Below are 15,591 nucleotides of genomic sequence, written 5' to 3'. Positions count from 1 at the left end.
GTGGCCCTGACTGATTCAGACTGTACTTACAGGCGTCTCTTCATCCTGATCCATAAGGTACGCCCCGTGGCCCTGACTGATTCAGACTGTACTTACAGGCGTCTCTTCATCCTGATCCATAAGGTATGCCCCGTGGCCCTGACTGATTCAGACTGTACTTACAGGCGTCTCTTCATCCTGATCCATAAGGTACGTCCCGTGGCCCTGACTGATTCAGACTGTACTTACAGGCGTCTCTTCATCCTGATCCATAAGGTACGCCCCGTGGCCCTGACTGATTCAGACTGTACTTACAGGCGTCTCTTCATCCTGATCCATAAGGTATGCCCCATGGCACTGACCGATTCAGACTGTACTAATATGCCCTGACTGATTCAGACTGTACTTACAGGCCCTGACTGATTCAGACTGTACTTACAGGCGTCTCTTCATCCTGATCCATAAGGTACGCCCCGTGGCCCTGGCTGATGGCCTCCTTGTATTCCTTGTGGGCCGTTTCTTTCTCCTTCACCTCCCCCACAATGTGCTTGTCGTTGATGAACGCTTCGAAGCCGCACACAGCCGCCCCGTCGCCCAGTGGGAACACGTATTTTGCCTCGATTGCTGACGAGCTGTTGTTGTAGTACTCTTGCAACACTACCACCTGAAAAAAGGGGATGCTGTAGGGACCATACTAACTAAAATGTCCAGTACTTTACCAGTAAAAAGTCTCATTAAATATCAGAAATGAGGTCAGCAACCAGAAAGTTTGATATTTCGCTTGACCTTTTTTCCCCAGACAATTATAACGCAATCCCTGTGTTTAAGACTTTGTTTTTCTGGTTGGTGTAACAGAGTGACCAGTTTTAGCAAGAGCAAGAACTTATACTTGAAATAAAATACTGTTTTGAAAAATGGCTGTCGTGATCACTGATTGGGTCAATAAATGTGTGGATTTTGCAGTTTGGCTAGCCATCTTCCAAATGGGAATAGGTGATTAATCTCAGATGGCAAACCGATGGTCAACCGATTGCTGCTTGTCCTTGTTTCCCTAAGCTGACCACAGGAAAACTAGGCATGCATGTTCAGACCTATTCTTACTCTCTCTTTTCAATTATGTGTACACACACACACACACACACACACACACACACACACACACACACACACACACTACAAACACACACACACACACACACACACACACACACACTACAAACACACACACACACACTACAAACACACAAACACACACACACACACACACACACACTACAAACACACACAAACACACACACACACACTACAAACACACAAACACACACACACACACACACACACACACTACAAACACACACAATGCTCTCTTTCTCCCCTCTCTCACTCTCTTCCCCCCTCTCTCTCTCTCTCTCGCTCTCTCTCAAGTGTCTGACCTGAGCAGCGAGATCGACCAGTTTGGCCCTGACGTGGACAGCTTTCAGTTGCACCATCCCCTCTGCTTTGTCGGCCACCAGCCCTGACTTGACACGGCTCAGTGGATCCGTCACACCCTGGACGTCACACAGATCTGACGGAAAAGTGAAACTTCATTCAGCTCAGAGAGAATGTGCGCTGCTGAAAAGGACAAATCTATACCCATCATCCCACCCAACCCTATCCCCTCAATTCCTATACAAACACATACAGATAGTGTACCGTATACAAACACATACAGATAGCTCACTTCTAAAGACATCTAAAGCTGACACGCACCTACACTGACTGATCACACACCTTAACCCTTACACTGGTGCAATTCTGTAACACATGTTACATAGCCACTGGTGAATTAACAATAACAGAGAGAAAAATAACAAAAAACGGTCATATAGGTTTTCGCAGCCGTGGGAGGTAATCGGAACCGACCAAACAGACTGAGCCAGTAGCGCGACATATGTTGTGACAACCAGGTGACATGACAACCAGGTGACAGTATACGTAAAGTAGCGCAACATATGTCGCGACAACCAGCCTAAGGGTTAATACAGACACAAAGACACATACACATGCAGACACACAGACAAAGACGCATAGACACAGACACATACACACGTACAGACACTGACGCAGACACACACACTGTTGTTTCTTTTCTTTCATTCCTCCACTCCTCTCTCTTTTTTCGGTAATGGGTAAAGCTATGCAAAAATGAGGTAGAACTATAGTCAGATACCGGCACGGTTGGCCTTGTGGTAAGGCGTCCGCCCCGTGATCGGGAGGTCGTGGGTTCGAACCCCGGCCGGGTCATACCTAAGACTCAGTTTAAAATTGGCAATCTAGTGGCTGCTCCGCCTGGCGTCTGGCATTATGGGGTTAGTGCTAGGACTGGTTGGTCCGGTGTCAGAATAATGTGACTGGGTGAGACATGAAGCCTGTGCTGCGACTTCTGTCTTGTGTGTGGCGCACGTTATATGTCAAAGCAGCACCGCCCTGATATGGCCCTTCGTGGTCGGCTGGGCGTTAAGCAAACAAAACAAAAAATTTTAAAAATAAAAAAATATAGTCAGATCTGACAAAGGGAAGTAAGCGGTCTAAACGCATACGACATGTGTAATAGAATGAGAGTTATGCGGAACCATTCTCCTGGCACCTGAGAGAATAACAAGCATTGAAATGAACAAGCGACTTTCATCCTCATTTCTTTTTTGTACTATAGTAATACTCACACTCTTAACCCTTTTTCCCTTTAAATGAATTGACCTTACCTACATCAGTGAGCTGCAAGGACTGGCAGGCATCCATTAGGCAATCCTCATCAGCCACCTCCAGGTGGGCACCTGGCAGTTCATTGTTTATTGTGAACTCAACCAGGTATCGCAACCTCTGCTGACTGACGTCGTACACAACATACTCATCGTCCTGCGGAGTAGAAGATAAAATCTGCATCCAAGTATCATTTCAGAGGAAAAAATGAAAAAAATCATGACTGCAACTTGTTTGTTTTCTTAAGATTGATGCACACTATTTAAAAAAAACAAAAAGTTAATGTATCTGAAGTTTGTATTTTTTTCACTAATATACAAATTTAATTGTCTTTGTTGTTTACTTCTTTTTTTAATTTTTTAATTTTAATTTTTTTCTGTTGTTGTTTTTGTTTGTTTTTGTTTTTTGTTGTTTGATTTCTGGGGTGGTTTTTGTTTTGTTTTGTTTAAGAGGGGTCAAATGTATTTTCTACAATCAATGTCACCACAGCACTTATAGATTTCAAGAAGTCTACCACCGATGTAACGAGGAAAAATACTGACAAAATCTTTATTGAATTTAGTAAAACTAATATCCGGAAACATTCCTTTTTTAACAGAGTTGCACCATCATGGAACACACTGTCTGATGTTAAAAATGCACAAACTATCAACACTTTCAAAAATCTGCTGGACATACAAAAACTTATGACCAAGTCACGTTATTTGTACGATAATTGATATTGAGTAAATACGACTTTGAGCATGTTAATATGATTGACCTGCAACAAATTTGATAATGAGATGGGATGCGAAAAAAGCCGTGAGGCTTACGTATACCAATCCAGTCGCTAACCACTACTACTACTTATCTGCGCTCACTTCAAACAAGGAAGTGTTGTCGTGCTTTCTGGCGATGCCATGCGCACTGTGGTAGCCGTCAAGGGGCTTGGTGAGGGTGTGGTCTGTGGTGGTGAACTCGCAGCATTCACCCAGCGCCACCTCGTTCACTACCATCAAGCGAGTGCCGCGCGTCTTGCTCGGTGTCGAGTACAGAGCGCTTGTGCTAAAAAGAGACAGGGGAAATAATTCTCACTGACATTTACTTGTGTACAGAATAATTTATCATTACTTGACAATTTCAGAGAAAATGCATGTGACAAACATGATTACAGTTGAACCCCCTTTTCAGACCCCCCCCCCCCCCCCCCATGTGTTTCTATGGAAACAAGGGAAAGCAACTCTTCCACAACCCACACAAACTTGACAGAGCAGTCCATCAAATTGAAGAAATCGTTTTCAAGCTTCTCAAAATTTACTAGCCAGAGAGCAAATTTTACTCGCAAAAACCCACCATTTGTTTCAGCAACTTTACTCGCATTTGGTGAGTTGATGTACATTTCTATTCCCCAGTTACATGTTTCTACTCGCCATGGCCAGTAAAATACTCGCCACTTTCAGGGCTGCAGAGTTATTTCTGAACATCGTCTATTCATTAACTCATTGTCTCCCAGGTACAGATATATCAGTACCCACTCAAATGGTTCTATCTGACCAGGTACGGATATATCCGCTCAGACGGTTAGCTTCAGTCGCTTCCTGCAACGTCCATCCAACGCCTGCATTCCAGCGTATTGATACACAGTTACTACACAGTTACTACAATATATATGTGAGTTGACATAAGAATATGTTATTTAATTCTGAGTGACCTGCTGCAGCACAGCTGGTCTCGGCTAAAAAAAACTTGGTCAACATAGGTGGTGTAAAAAGTGTTAATGCCCTTGCTTTATTTAATTACATGTACTACGTAACATCGTGTACTCACCTGGCAGCACTGGCAAAGTATATGCCACTCCCCAGTTTTCCTGCATCATATCGTGTGCCGCCATGGTCATCCACCACCACTTTCGGCAGCAACAGTCCTCTGAACATATCATAAGAAGAAATACATTGAGTCGGTTATATTTACTATAAAAATCTTATTATTAGGAGTGAACATAACAAAGGTCTTATCTAGACAATGCGTAAGAATACAAGAAGCCAGACAAATTTGGCCCAAAAGACTGCATATAAGGCATCCAAATAAAAATCTTATTATTAGGAGTGAACATATAAAAGGTCTAATCTAGAAGATAAAAAAGGGTCAAGAAAATGTGCGGCTGCAAATACTAAGAAGATGAGCCTTTGTTGAAGCAAGCTAGAGGCAAAAGCGCACTGGAGTTTATCCTGCTCATGTACTTCAGGGGGGGTGATGGGCCTGAGTTAAGTAAGTTACACGATCTGGTGTTGTCAATACAGCGAACGACAAGAAGAAGTTGTCAATACAAGTAATATTAATTAGGTTCATAAAAATCCGCCCTCTCTGCAGTCCGAAGAAAATATACTACCTTGACAAAATCCCCAGGTAGTTTTCCACCTTGGAAGAGTGGAATAGTTGGCGCTTGTTGTGCAAATCATGACGGAAGTTTGTATCTTCAATTGGACGCTGAACGGCATAGACGTTGGTGATGTTCACTTCCACATCTCTGAAAACACACATCCTCCCAATTGGAAAATACACAGATCACGACAGAAGCCTCATCAGTAGTTGGCAAATGAAACATAGCTGCCAACCTTCTGAAGTCAAAATCCAAGAGCCAGGGGGACCGTTTAGTCTTGAATATGAGCAGGGAGAAGTTGTAAAATTAGGGAGATTCCCGGAAAACCCGGGAGGGTTGGCAGCTATGATGAAATCAAAACTAGATAAGGCTACCAAAACTACAAAAATATAAGACTCTAACACAGGATAAAGGGTAATGTCTCGACATGTATTTCTCTCTCTCGACTGTATACAGAAATAAGAACAGCCTCGCTTTCACCTAGATCCTGCCTAAAAACAATGTTCAGACCTCATGTTCAGACTCGGCGTAATGATTCCGAAAGGACTAATTTTTAGCGGTCAAGTTCAGTCGTCCGCATACTCGAAAGTGAAAAAAAGATGAAACGTTTTGCTACAGTATCGGAGGATGAACTGTCGAAGAAGAAAAAGAATCTCGTGCCAACCACTACGCGGAAGACCATCCGAGTTGTCCAGAAGAAGTTCTGAAACACGTCACGTTCCAAATCAAAAGACGACATTCTATTCTCTTACGTCACTATTCTTGGTTTACGGTACCATTCGGCGGCTTTGCTACGAGTATGCCATAGTCTTGGTTGGCCGAGACCTTGAGGTGGAATGCGAGTGATTAGGTTTGTTGATTTTGCTCGGAGAAGTGGTCCGTGTTCAAGCAAGTTTCTTTCTTCTTTGAAAACAAAAACCCTAAGACCAGTGAATGTCGAGATATATATATGTTAATTGGATCTGTGATCCAATTAACGTATATTATGTATGAAACATCCAATTCAAACGAAAATGTGTGAACTGCATTTCCAATGAATTGCCATTTCTTGTCTATGAGTATTGAAGTTGATACATATAATTTCAATGTCAGTCTATGTCTATGTAAATTACTTAACAGAGTGCATTGAATATGTTCTTTGATATATCTGCAATGTACCCAGCTAAAATAGAACGAGGAAGGGACAACGCTATACACATTTGAGACAGGTTTAGCAGGGCTTCTTCTTCTTCTTCTTTATGGGCTGAAACTCCCATGTTCACTCATGTTTTTGCACGAGTGGATTTTTACATGTATGACCGTTTTTACCCCCGCCATTCTGGCAGCATACGCCGATTTTGAGGTAAGCATGCTGGGTATTTTTCTATAACCCACCGAACTCTGACATGGCCGGATTACAGGATCTTTTCTTGCCTAAGAGGCTGAAGCGAACAAGTCAAACAATCAAGTCAAAGCGTTCACCTGTCAACAGAAGACAGAAGGTCCTCAGAAATGTTTTTGTACTGGGTTGAGCCTGGTTCAATGTGAGAGATGTTACAGCGGAGTGCACGATACTTTGCCTGCGTTCCGGGTCGCATCGACCAATTGGTGGCCTCGCTGACCGACAACATGTCTTTGATCAGCTGCACAACAAACAGAAAAACTTAAAAGCTTAAAACACATGACAATGCGGAATGCAAAACATCTCACTCAGACACATATGACACTTCTACTTCCTATGACACATAATACAGAATAACCATCACAACAAACAAACAAACTTAAAAACTTAAAACACATGACAATGCAGAATGCAAAACATCTCACTCAGATACACAGGACACTTCCTCTCCTCTCCTGTGAGCGAACATGACTATCCAAATTGAAGGTGGAGTATGAATAGTAAAGCAGCAACAAAAACAATTGGAGTCTTCTTTTCCAGTCCAAAATACTGTGCTAAAACATTGCAAGATGCTGTCAATTCTCTCTTTCGCACACAGACACACACATAGAAACTAATACTCACAGTCACACATACACACACATATGCACGCAACAACAACAACATTAGAGTCTTTCTATTCCAAAACACTGCTCTCACACCTTTCAAAATGCAGCCAATCCTCTCTTTCACACACGACACAGACACACACACAGACACACACACACACACACACACACACACACACACACACACACCTGACAGAGGTCCTGTTTTCTGGAGATCCAAGCGGTCGACCTTTTGACGCCATCTGCCGTTTCCGAGATGTGTGGTAGTGTCTCATAAAACTCCTTGACGATGTCCTGCATGTCCCGCTCCTCTTTCCGCGCATCACGGATTTTCACCAAGAGCGCCTCTGCTTTCACCACCTGAAAATGACAAGATACATAAACAAGAAGAGCAAACGCTCGATCGAGTCACTTTCGCAGTTCTGAATATTATATGAGGCATCAGATGGACAGGAAGAAATTGCTATTCACAACACAATGAGTCACGTTCACATAAAATTTGAGCCCGGTCATTTTTATAGTTTCCGAGAAAAGCCCAACGTTAAGTTGTGTGTTGCCGAACAGAAAAGGCTAGTTATCTCCCTTGTTTTTCTGATAACGTTCGTAAAAGGCTACAGATGTAAATACTTTGATGTAAAGAATAATCCTACAAAGTTTCAATCACATCCGATGAACTTTGTCAAAGATATAAAATGTCTAATTTTTCCTTTGACGCTGACCTGTGACCTTGAAAAAGGTCAAAGGTCAACGAAACCATCGTTAAAGTGTAGAGGTCATTGGAGGTCACGACTAAACAAAATATGAGCCCGATCGCTTTGATAGTTTCCGAGAAAAGTCCAACGTTAAGGTGGTGTCTACGGACGGCCGGCCGGACAGACTAACACTGACCGATTACATAGAGTCACTTTTTCTCAAGTGACTCAACAAGAGGTGTCAAAGAACGTCTTTAACTGAGCACAAAATGTCAGTGCCAGAGCACTGTACAGCCAGCTTTGTGAAGTAGACTTCGCGAAGTCAACTCCGCCCAATCAACCTGTTCGCTGCCAGGAAATATTTGTATTCAAAGCAATACCAGTGTTTACCTGAATTGACAACTTACAGTGTACCCTTGATGTATAAATGAATACGCCCCACACGCAGACATTGTTTGTTTGTTGTTTTTCTGTTGTTGTTTATTATTGTTTTTGGTTTTTTGCCCGTTAAAGCTAGTTAACCAAGACATCAGCTGACGTCCCAGAGGCAGCGAAAGGGTTAATATCAGGCTATATGTTGGTGGTCTTCTGGGCTTAACTGTTGCTGTAGCGCTGCGGAATTTGCGGTGCCGCCTTTTTTTCCACACTGGCTCTGAGGCTGTTTTCGAAGAGTGAAGTGTAGTGTGGGAATGGTTAAGTTTTATCAGATGATAAATTAACTCCTAAATGTCTTGCATTGCCTCTAAAGTTTACAGTTAATTTGTAGTTGGTTGGAAAAGACAAACATATGCAAGCAGCAAGTAAACGGGACATGCCAATCACACATAAACAGTAATAGCAAATTACGGCAAGCATCTGTCCGCATAAATAACTGTTGCAATAAATGATATACCTGATCCACTTTGATAGAAGAGACAGGTGCACGCAGAATGCTCTCCACCTCTCCGATGGCCTCTCTCCAGATGTGCTCCACAATCTCCGACACTGCTGGAGAGGCTGTTCCTGTTTCGCTCTCCAACACAGACAGAATCTGAAACAAGCAACCATGTATCATGAAATGAAATATAACATAACAAATATCAAACCTATTATATTGATTAATGAAGGTCCATTTTTTTCAGATATTTGGTGGTCTATAAAATGGGGTTCACTACACTTATAAATATCTGTTCAAAACATGTATTAAACCCATTAACGCTTACTTTTCACACTACATTGTGTTCTGATAACATATTATACAATGCATACATAAGAACTGTGCGTGCGTGTTTGTGCATGTGCGTGTGTGTTGATAGGGGCAGTGAGATTGGGTGGTGGGTTATATAATCATTATCATGACTAGTTTCAGTCTTGATATGAACGCTGGTAGTCTACTTGTTTCAGATTTATTAGTACAGCAGTTAACCGTACCCAGACAAAATTCTCACCTGTTGTAGTTTCTTGGATCCCACATTTCGGAGAGCCCTTCCCTCGACCACTTGCATCTTGTGGATGGAGATCTGTTCCCTGTAGAGGGCGCTGTATCCGCTGAGAGCCTGGTCCGCTGTGTTGACGTAACGCACTTCTTTGTGGCACTCCTTTCCAACCTGTATTGAAAACAAGGACACGAATAAGAATAACTTATCATATATAGTCCTGTGCGGTTATTTTACCCTCACAAAAATTCAGGTTGATCTCTCCCTGGGGAAAGCGATGTGCCATACAGTATAGCAGCATCCATTTTTGTTTCCCTATTCATGTTTTCAAGCTCAGACACTTTTGATGTGAACTTGGGATCTTTATTATACGTATGTGTGAGTGCACACCGGGGTTTTCAAAGTTCTGCACAAAGTTGACTCTGGGAAATAAATCACTCTTTTTTTTTTTAATCAGCAGAAGACAGTTCTTTGTACCACTCAGCTTTAATCCGGCCTACCTCAAAATGTCCACCAATATATGCTCACACGGACATGTCACAGTCAATATTTACTGACATATACAGTGACTATAACAAACACATACTAACCAAGGCGTCCTGCAGAATTCCCTGGTGGGAGAAGAGGCGGTATCTTGGTGCAGCGTTGTTGTTGCTGTCAGCTGCTGCATCTCTCCCCGCAACATGGATCTCCAGGGTGTGGAAAGTGTACTGGTCATGTTTCTTCTGCATGCCCTGGTCAAAGCAAGAAACCGTCACATTTTGTATTTTTTTGATGAGACGAAAGACCGAAAAGGAACTCCACAAAATCCATGCCCTGATTAAAACAGGAAACATCAAGTTTTTTTCAGTGTCAGACAAAAGATGGAAAATGAATTCCACAAAATCTATGCCCTGATTGAAACAGGAAACATCAAGTTTTTTTCAGTGTCAGACAAAAGATGGAAAAGGAACTCCACAAAATCCATGCCCTGATTAAAACAGGAAACATCAAGTTTTTTTCAGTGTCAGACAAAAGATGGAAAATGAATTCCACAAAATCTATGCCCTGATTGAAACAGGAAATAACAGGTGATTTCAGTGTATGACAATTGACATAAGATTGAAAGGCAATAGCCGTTTTCCGGAAATTTAACTCTGTCAGGATTTTAAGCGGAGTGGGAGAGTTAGCCCCCCAGAATGTGAGGCGGAAGTGCACGATTCTGACTGCAGTGATCACGACAAAGAACTAGCTCTGATGTCTATGTCATGCTGTGTGAGCTAATATGACACCCTTTCCTTTCAAAAATATGCACATCGTAGCCCCGATTTGCTGCGGATTGTCGTTAAGGCAATAATCGATGGCCTGCAGCATTTGCTGACAACATGTCTTGGTTGAGGCCACGTGCAAAAAACACAAATGCTTTAGCGACCGCCAACAAGCAATCAGCAGCAAATCGTGGCTCCGATCTGCGTAACTATGTTCAAAAGAAAAGGGTGTCATACAAAGCACACGCTGCACAACATACACATCAGAGTTAGTTGCTCCTTGCAATCGCAGGTAAATGCCGCAGTCAGCATGGGGCACTTTCGCCTCACATTTTGGGGAGTAAGGAAGTAACTCTGGCAGGATTTTCAAATCTAATGTTTTTGAGATCTTTTCAACTTACCTCAAACACAGCATATTTCGCAACTTCGTAGTTCTCCTCATCAAACACTGGTGCTTCAATCTCTCCTGGCCGGTAGACACGAACGCTACGAACGTTGAAGACAGGTTTTGCTTTGTAGCGGCTAGAACTTGTCTGGGTTTTGTTGTCTGGAGCTGAGAGAAAAAGATCAAGGCTGATTAGAATAAATAATAGTGATTTAAGTACCGTATTTGACGGATTACAAGACGCACCGTTTTATAAGCCGCAGCCCCGACTTTTAACAAAAAAAATGGGACGAGCCACGTATAGGCCGCGTCACTATATTAGCCGCCGTCGAAAAAAATATAATCAGATCGTGTCAATCAATCAAAACAACCAGGCAAACGAAAGTACGGTATTTGGCGAAATCGGCTCCGAGAATAAACAAGTGAAACAAAGAAGAAAAGTGAAAAAGTTTGAAGAAAAATATCACACACACAATTTGTAACCAACACACACATGTAGTCCCGCCTGGAATAAGCTTTTTTGGGATGATTTACGACTTTTGCGCACATTTCGAGCAGACGAAAACACAACATGGCGGCTCTCGCTCCTCCAACTATCGCGAGACACAAAAAAACGAAATCTCGCGCGCGCGAGATCCTGATACATCCGGTGTTTCTCTGTACGCTATCTTGTCACGACGACTTGTTGACAAACGAAGATTCGCGAAAGAAAGAGAAAAGCGCCGAGTCTTGAGTAGAGAGCTAATAAAGTACCGGTAATCGCTAATCGAGCGAAATGAAAATCCGCGGCGACTTCCATTAGGTGAATGCTATTCAAGTTTAGGTAACGTTTTAGCCGCATCTTTTTATAAGCCGCAATGCGATTTTTTTTTTTTTTAAAGTCGCGGCTTGTAGTCCGTCAAATACGGTAGATCAACATTTGTTGAAAATGTGGATGTGATATCAGAATCAGGACAGAGTAAAGGACAGTCAAAATCGCACACAAAAACAGCACGACAAACGCTTCTCAGTAAAGTGTATTTTCCTCCCTTTTTTTCTGAAACCGATTTCTTCTTCTTCTTGCGTTCGCCGTGAAACCGATTTCAAGCCTGCCCTTTTAACTCATTCGCTGCGCGTCGGAACTGGAATTCCGACACCTGTGTTTAGCGTTGGCTGCGTGCCGGCACTTGAGTTCCGACGGATATCACGAATTTTTAACGGTGTAAACGGTCCTGCTGACCAAGGGAAACAACCCCTGCAATGAACTTCTATCTGTCTACAGTGGTACCATTCACTGTAAACAGTTCCTTCCCTTAAATTGTTGGGATTAATAAAAATTTTGTTGACGGTGTGCGACCCACGTGTTTTGACTTTTCCAAGATGGCGGATCGTTCTGCTGAGACGTAGTAACTTGAAAAGAGTGCTAGAACGTGTTATTCAGTACGGTTCTGATCTTGACCTCAGTGATGATGATAGTGGAGATGATATTTTAGATTCTGGTGACGATTTTGTGCCAATGGACGATCATTTGGGTGATGATTCGGGCAATGCAAGTGTCGATCATGACATTGTGTATGATGAACCCATGACGTAGAAAGTTTTTTTGTTTTGCTTCAAATTGGATATTTTGCGTGGATATGAAGACAACAAAAGGTATGTACTTTCAAATGTTTCATATATTTTCTAAAAGAGTAAGTTTCAAACTTTGCAAAAACATAAGGTATGTAAGGTTATCTTGTGTTGTTGATTTTTAATATTTTTTCAAAATGGCTCTAAATCGCGCGTTGGCAGGGAACACAGGGGAAATTTAGCTGCGCAGCGAATGAGTTAAGTTCGGTTGTGGTTAACAACTATACCAACAGAAAGTTAAAAAAAAAATTAAAAACTCAATAGCTAAATTGAAATACTTAAATGATGGCGCAATCTGGTGACACATAACACTCGATATTATTGCAACAATGCTTTTAATACAGTGGAACCTCCCTTTTCCGACCTCCACAAATATGAAAAAATTCGGTCTTAAAAAGGAGGGAGCCTGAAAATGGGGGCAAATTTCCAGAGGTTCTGAACAAAAAGTGTGAGAAAACAGGATCTTATAACTTTCATAATGGAGAAAGTCTTAAAAGGGTGGTTCCACAGTCGTGCACTTCTCACCAGAAATTTTTCCAGATCGGAAATCCAAAGATTTAGTTTTGCCGCCAATGGTGTATTGGTCAATGGGGAGCCTCTTGCTGGCGCGAACGCAGTCCCAGATGTAGTCCAGGCTGACCACAGGAAGGCCGTACTTGACCGCCATTCGACATTTTGATGAAATGTCGCACTTCTCTGGGTCACTCGCCACAACAAAAGAACACTGCACAAGGAAGTCAAAAACGAAAAAGTGCAGAGAACAGGTGGGGTTTTTTTCCATTGCAGCTGACAGATCCTGCATACACAAGAAGAACATCACATATGTTTCTCAGATGAAAAAATAAAAAAATCTAAACAATATCAATCAATCAATCAATCAATGAGTCTTATATCGCGCATATTCCGTGGGTACAGTTCTAGGCGCTCTGCAGTGATGCCGTGTGGGATGAAATTTTATACGACCAGTAGATTGCAGCCATTTCGGCGCATATTTACCTTTCACGGCCTATTATTCCAAGTCACACGGGTATAGGTAGACAATTATTAACTGTGCCTAAGCAATTTTGCCAGGAAAGACCCTTTTGTCAATCGTGGGATCTTTAACGTGCACACCCAATGTAGTGTACACGGGGGGAGGTTCGGACACCGAAGAGAGTCTGCACACAAAGTTGACTCTGTGAAATAAATTTCCGCCGAGCCTGGGATCGAACTCACGCTGACAGCGGCCAACTGAATACAAATCCAGCGCGCTACCAACTGAGCTATATCCCCGCCCCAATACGCACAAACCAATCATAAAAAAAGACCAAAACCAAACGACATGCAAGCAACTGATCTATCCTAACTGCAATAAAATGACAGCATTTAGACAACAAGGTTAAAACATTCTAAGTGCTAAGAATAAGAGTAAGGGAATTAATGTACATGAAAAACGTTGACAAACTTGAAATCAAATAACAAGTGACATTAAGCATCTCCGATCAAATGATATATATGCCACATCACACCCCTCTTCAACCTCCCTTAAGCAATACACCCCTCCCCTCTGATTCGGCAGCCATCTGCAAAAGTGCAATTTCGGGAGATTAACTTTAAGATTCATAAAATAGCAGTTTCCAGTGATAATGTCCTTGGATCAGAACCACTTTTTATCTTATTGATGATTTTCTTGGCCCATCGTAGTTGTCTTTAATTGTCCCTTAAACTTTAAGGGAAATTTAAACTAAAGACAGCTAATTTTCTGGGTTAAAAAAAAAGTCATGATAAAATTGCTAAGTTAAAGCAGTAAGCACTTTTATCATGACTTTTTTTTTACCCAGAACATTAGCTGTCTTAAGTTTAAACTGCGAAAGCAAACAAATTTCTAAAATTCATGGCGTGCTTTCCCAGTGAACGTTGCTTTGTATAATATTTAGTTAAATAGCTCACCTTCTTAGTGACAATGTAGGACACAATTCCACCATGTTCGATGATTGTTTTGCGCAGCTCAACTTTCTTCTTGAAGCCAACGCTTATGCCAAGGTCAAGGGCAATCTGACAGTCGTTAAACAGTGACATCCTCATTTTCAACTTGGGCACAAATTCCGGCACACTGTACGTTGTCTCAGGGCTGTGAGTTTCAGCACATCAAGAGCAGTGATGCAAATTCACCTGGTAAAAAATAAAAAATAAATGAAGAACTCCAAACAAATATATCTCAAACACAATATAGTGTACAACTAAGAAGTCAACTGATGTCACCAGTTACAACAAATCTCATGTAATATTATTGCTAGTATACATGCATGTACTGCAGTTTTCTGTTATAAGAAATTAAATCTCATTTTGGCATGTTCAATATATATATATAGATCTATACTACCAAAACATTCTACTTTTCTAGCAAGGAAATATAACGAAAAGTCATATGACGGTTGGCTACAGAAGAGAGAGGAGCTCATTGCCGTCTTATACAGATATGACTATGAACAGACAATCTGAAAAAAGCCTTACAATGGTACAATGGGGATTCCACTGTATACATACTGCCAAAGGGTGCAATAATACACGTTTATCTTACTCTTCTTAGGTTGTCTCCGAACTAACTCGAGGAATTAAATACACCGCGTAATTAATCCGCCACTAAACTGTCTTATTCTTATTTTTCACTTCCTTGATCGGAACACTAGCAATCACTGATCCGGTCGCAACATGTGTACGATTATGAAGCGCCTCAAAGTCTTGTTTACAAACACTGCAAGTTGCAACCTTTCTACTCCAATTATAAAATGCTTAGCAGGGTGACAGACTGCCAGTTAAGTTAAATGCTATGCGTAAACAATGCTTGCACACATGCTCGCACTCTTTCTGGTTCCACATACGATGGTCTCACGGTCCATGATGTTGCATTTTGATCACACCGTATTTTTCCCATTGAAGTTTTCTATATTTAGAAGTTTACTAAGAATAAGAGAGATAGAGTGAAGTCCCCTGCAGAACACCCACTTCTTGTATCGTCCGAAATCGATAAACCTAAGCTGGTATAAAGATTAACCTAAACTGGTATTAAATCACAACAGCAATCTCGAGTCAAGATCGCCGCCTTGAATGAAAAACAAGTCGCGTAAGGCGAAATTACAACATTTAGTCAAGCTGTCGAACTAACAGAATGAAACTGAACTCACTGCATTTTTAC

At 41.8% G+C, this 15,591-nt stretch overlaps 1 protein-coding gene across 1 annotated transcript in view; it reads right to left on the bottom strand.

Moving 5' to 3' along the window:
- The window catches only part of LOC138963012 (protein mono-ADP-ribosyltransferase PARP4-like), a 34,864-nt gene extending 19,509 nt beyond the window's left edge, over positions 1-15,355 (bottom strand). The window contains exons 1-15 of the mRNA XM_070334985.1: positions 15,278-15,355; positions 14,346-14,567; positions 12,942-13,140; positions 10,825-10,976; positions 9,767-9,910; positions 9,189-9,347; positions 8,654-8,791; positions 7,259-7,429; positions 6,542-6,702; positions 5,090-5,227; positions 4,528-4,626; positions 3,582-3,765; positions 2,724-2,877; positions 1,413-1,546; positions 419-643 (exon numbers count right to left, since the gene is read on the bottom strand). Of these exons, the coding sequence (XP_070191086.1) occupies positions 419-643; positions 1,413-1,546; positions 2,724-2,877; positions 3,582-3,765; positions 4,528-4,626; positions 5,090-5,227; positions 6,542-6,702; positions 7,259-7,429; positions 8,654-8,791; positions 9,189-9,347; positions 9,767-9,910; positions 10,825-10,976; positions 12,942-13,140; positions 14,346-14,480 (2,193 nt within the window). The 5' untranslated portion in view covers positions 14,481-14,567; positions 15,278-15,355. The remainder of the gene's footprint in view (positions 1-418; positions 644-1,412; positions 1,547-2,723; positions 2,878-3,581; positions 3,766-4,527; positions 4,627-5,089; positions 5,228-6,541; positions 6,703-7,258; positions 7,430-8,653; positions 8,792-9,188; positions 9,348-9,766; positions 9,911-10,824; positions 10,977-12,941; positions 13,141-14,345; positions 14,568-15,277) is intronic.
- Positions 15,356-15,591: the final 236 nt, after the last annotated feature.

This window comes from Littorina saxatilis, linkage group LG3 (genome assembly GCF_037325665.1).
Source record: "Littorina saxatilis isolate snail1 linkage group LG3, US_GU_Lsax_2.0, whole genome shotgun sequence".
NCBI lineage: Eukaryota > Metazoa > Mollusca > Gastropoda > Littorinimorpha > Littorinidae > Littorina > Littorina saxatilis.
Note: the sequence above shows the minus strand (reverse complement) of the source record. Positions and strands in the feature narration are given on the sequence as shown.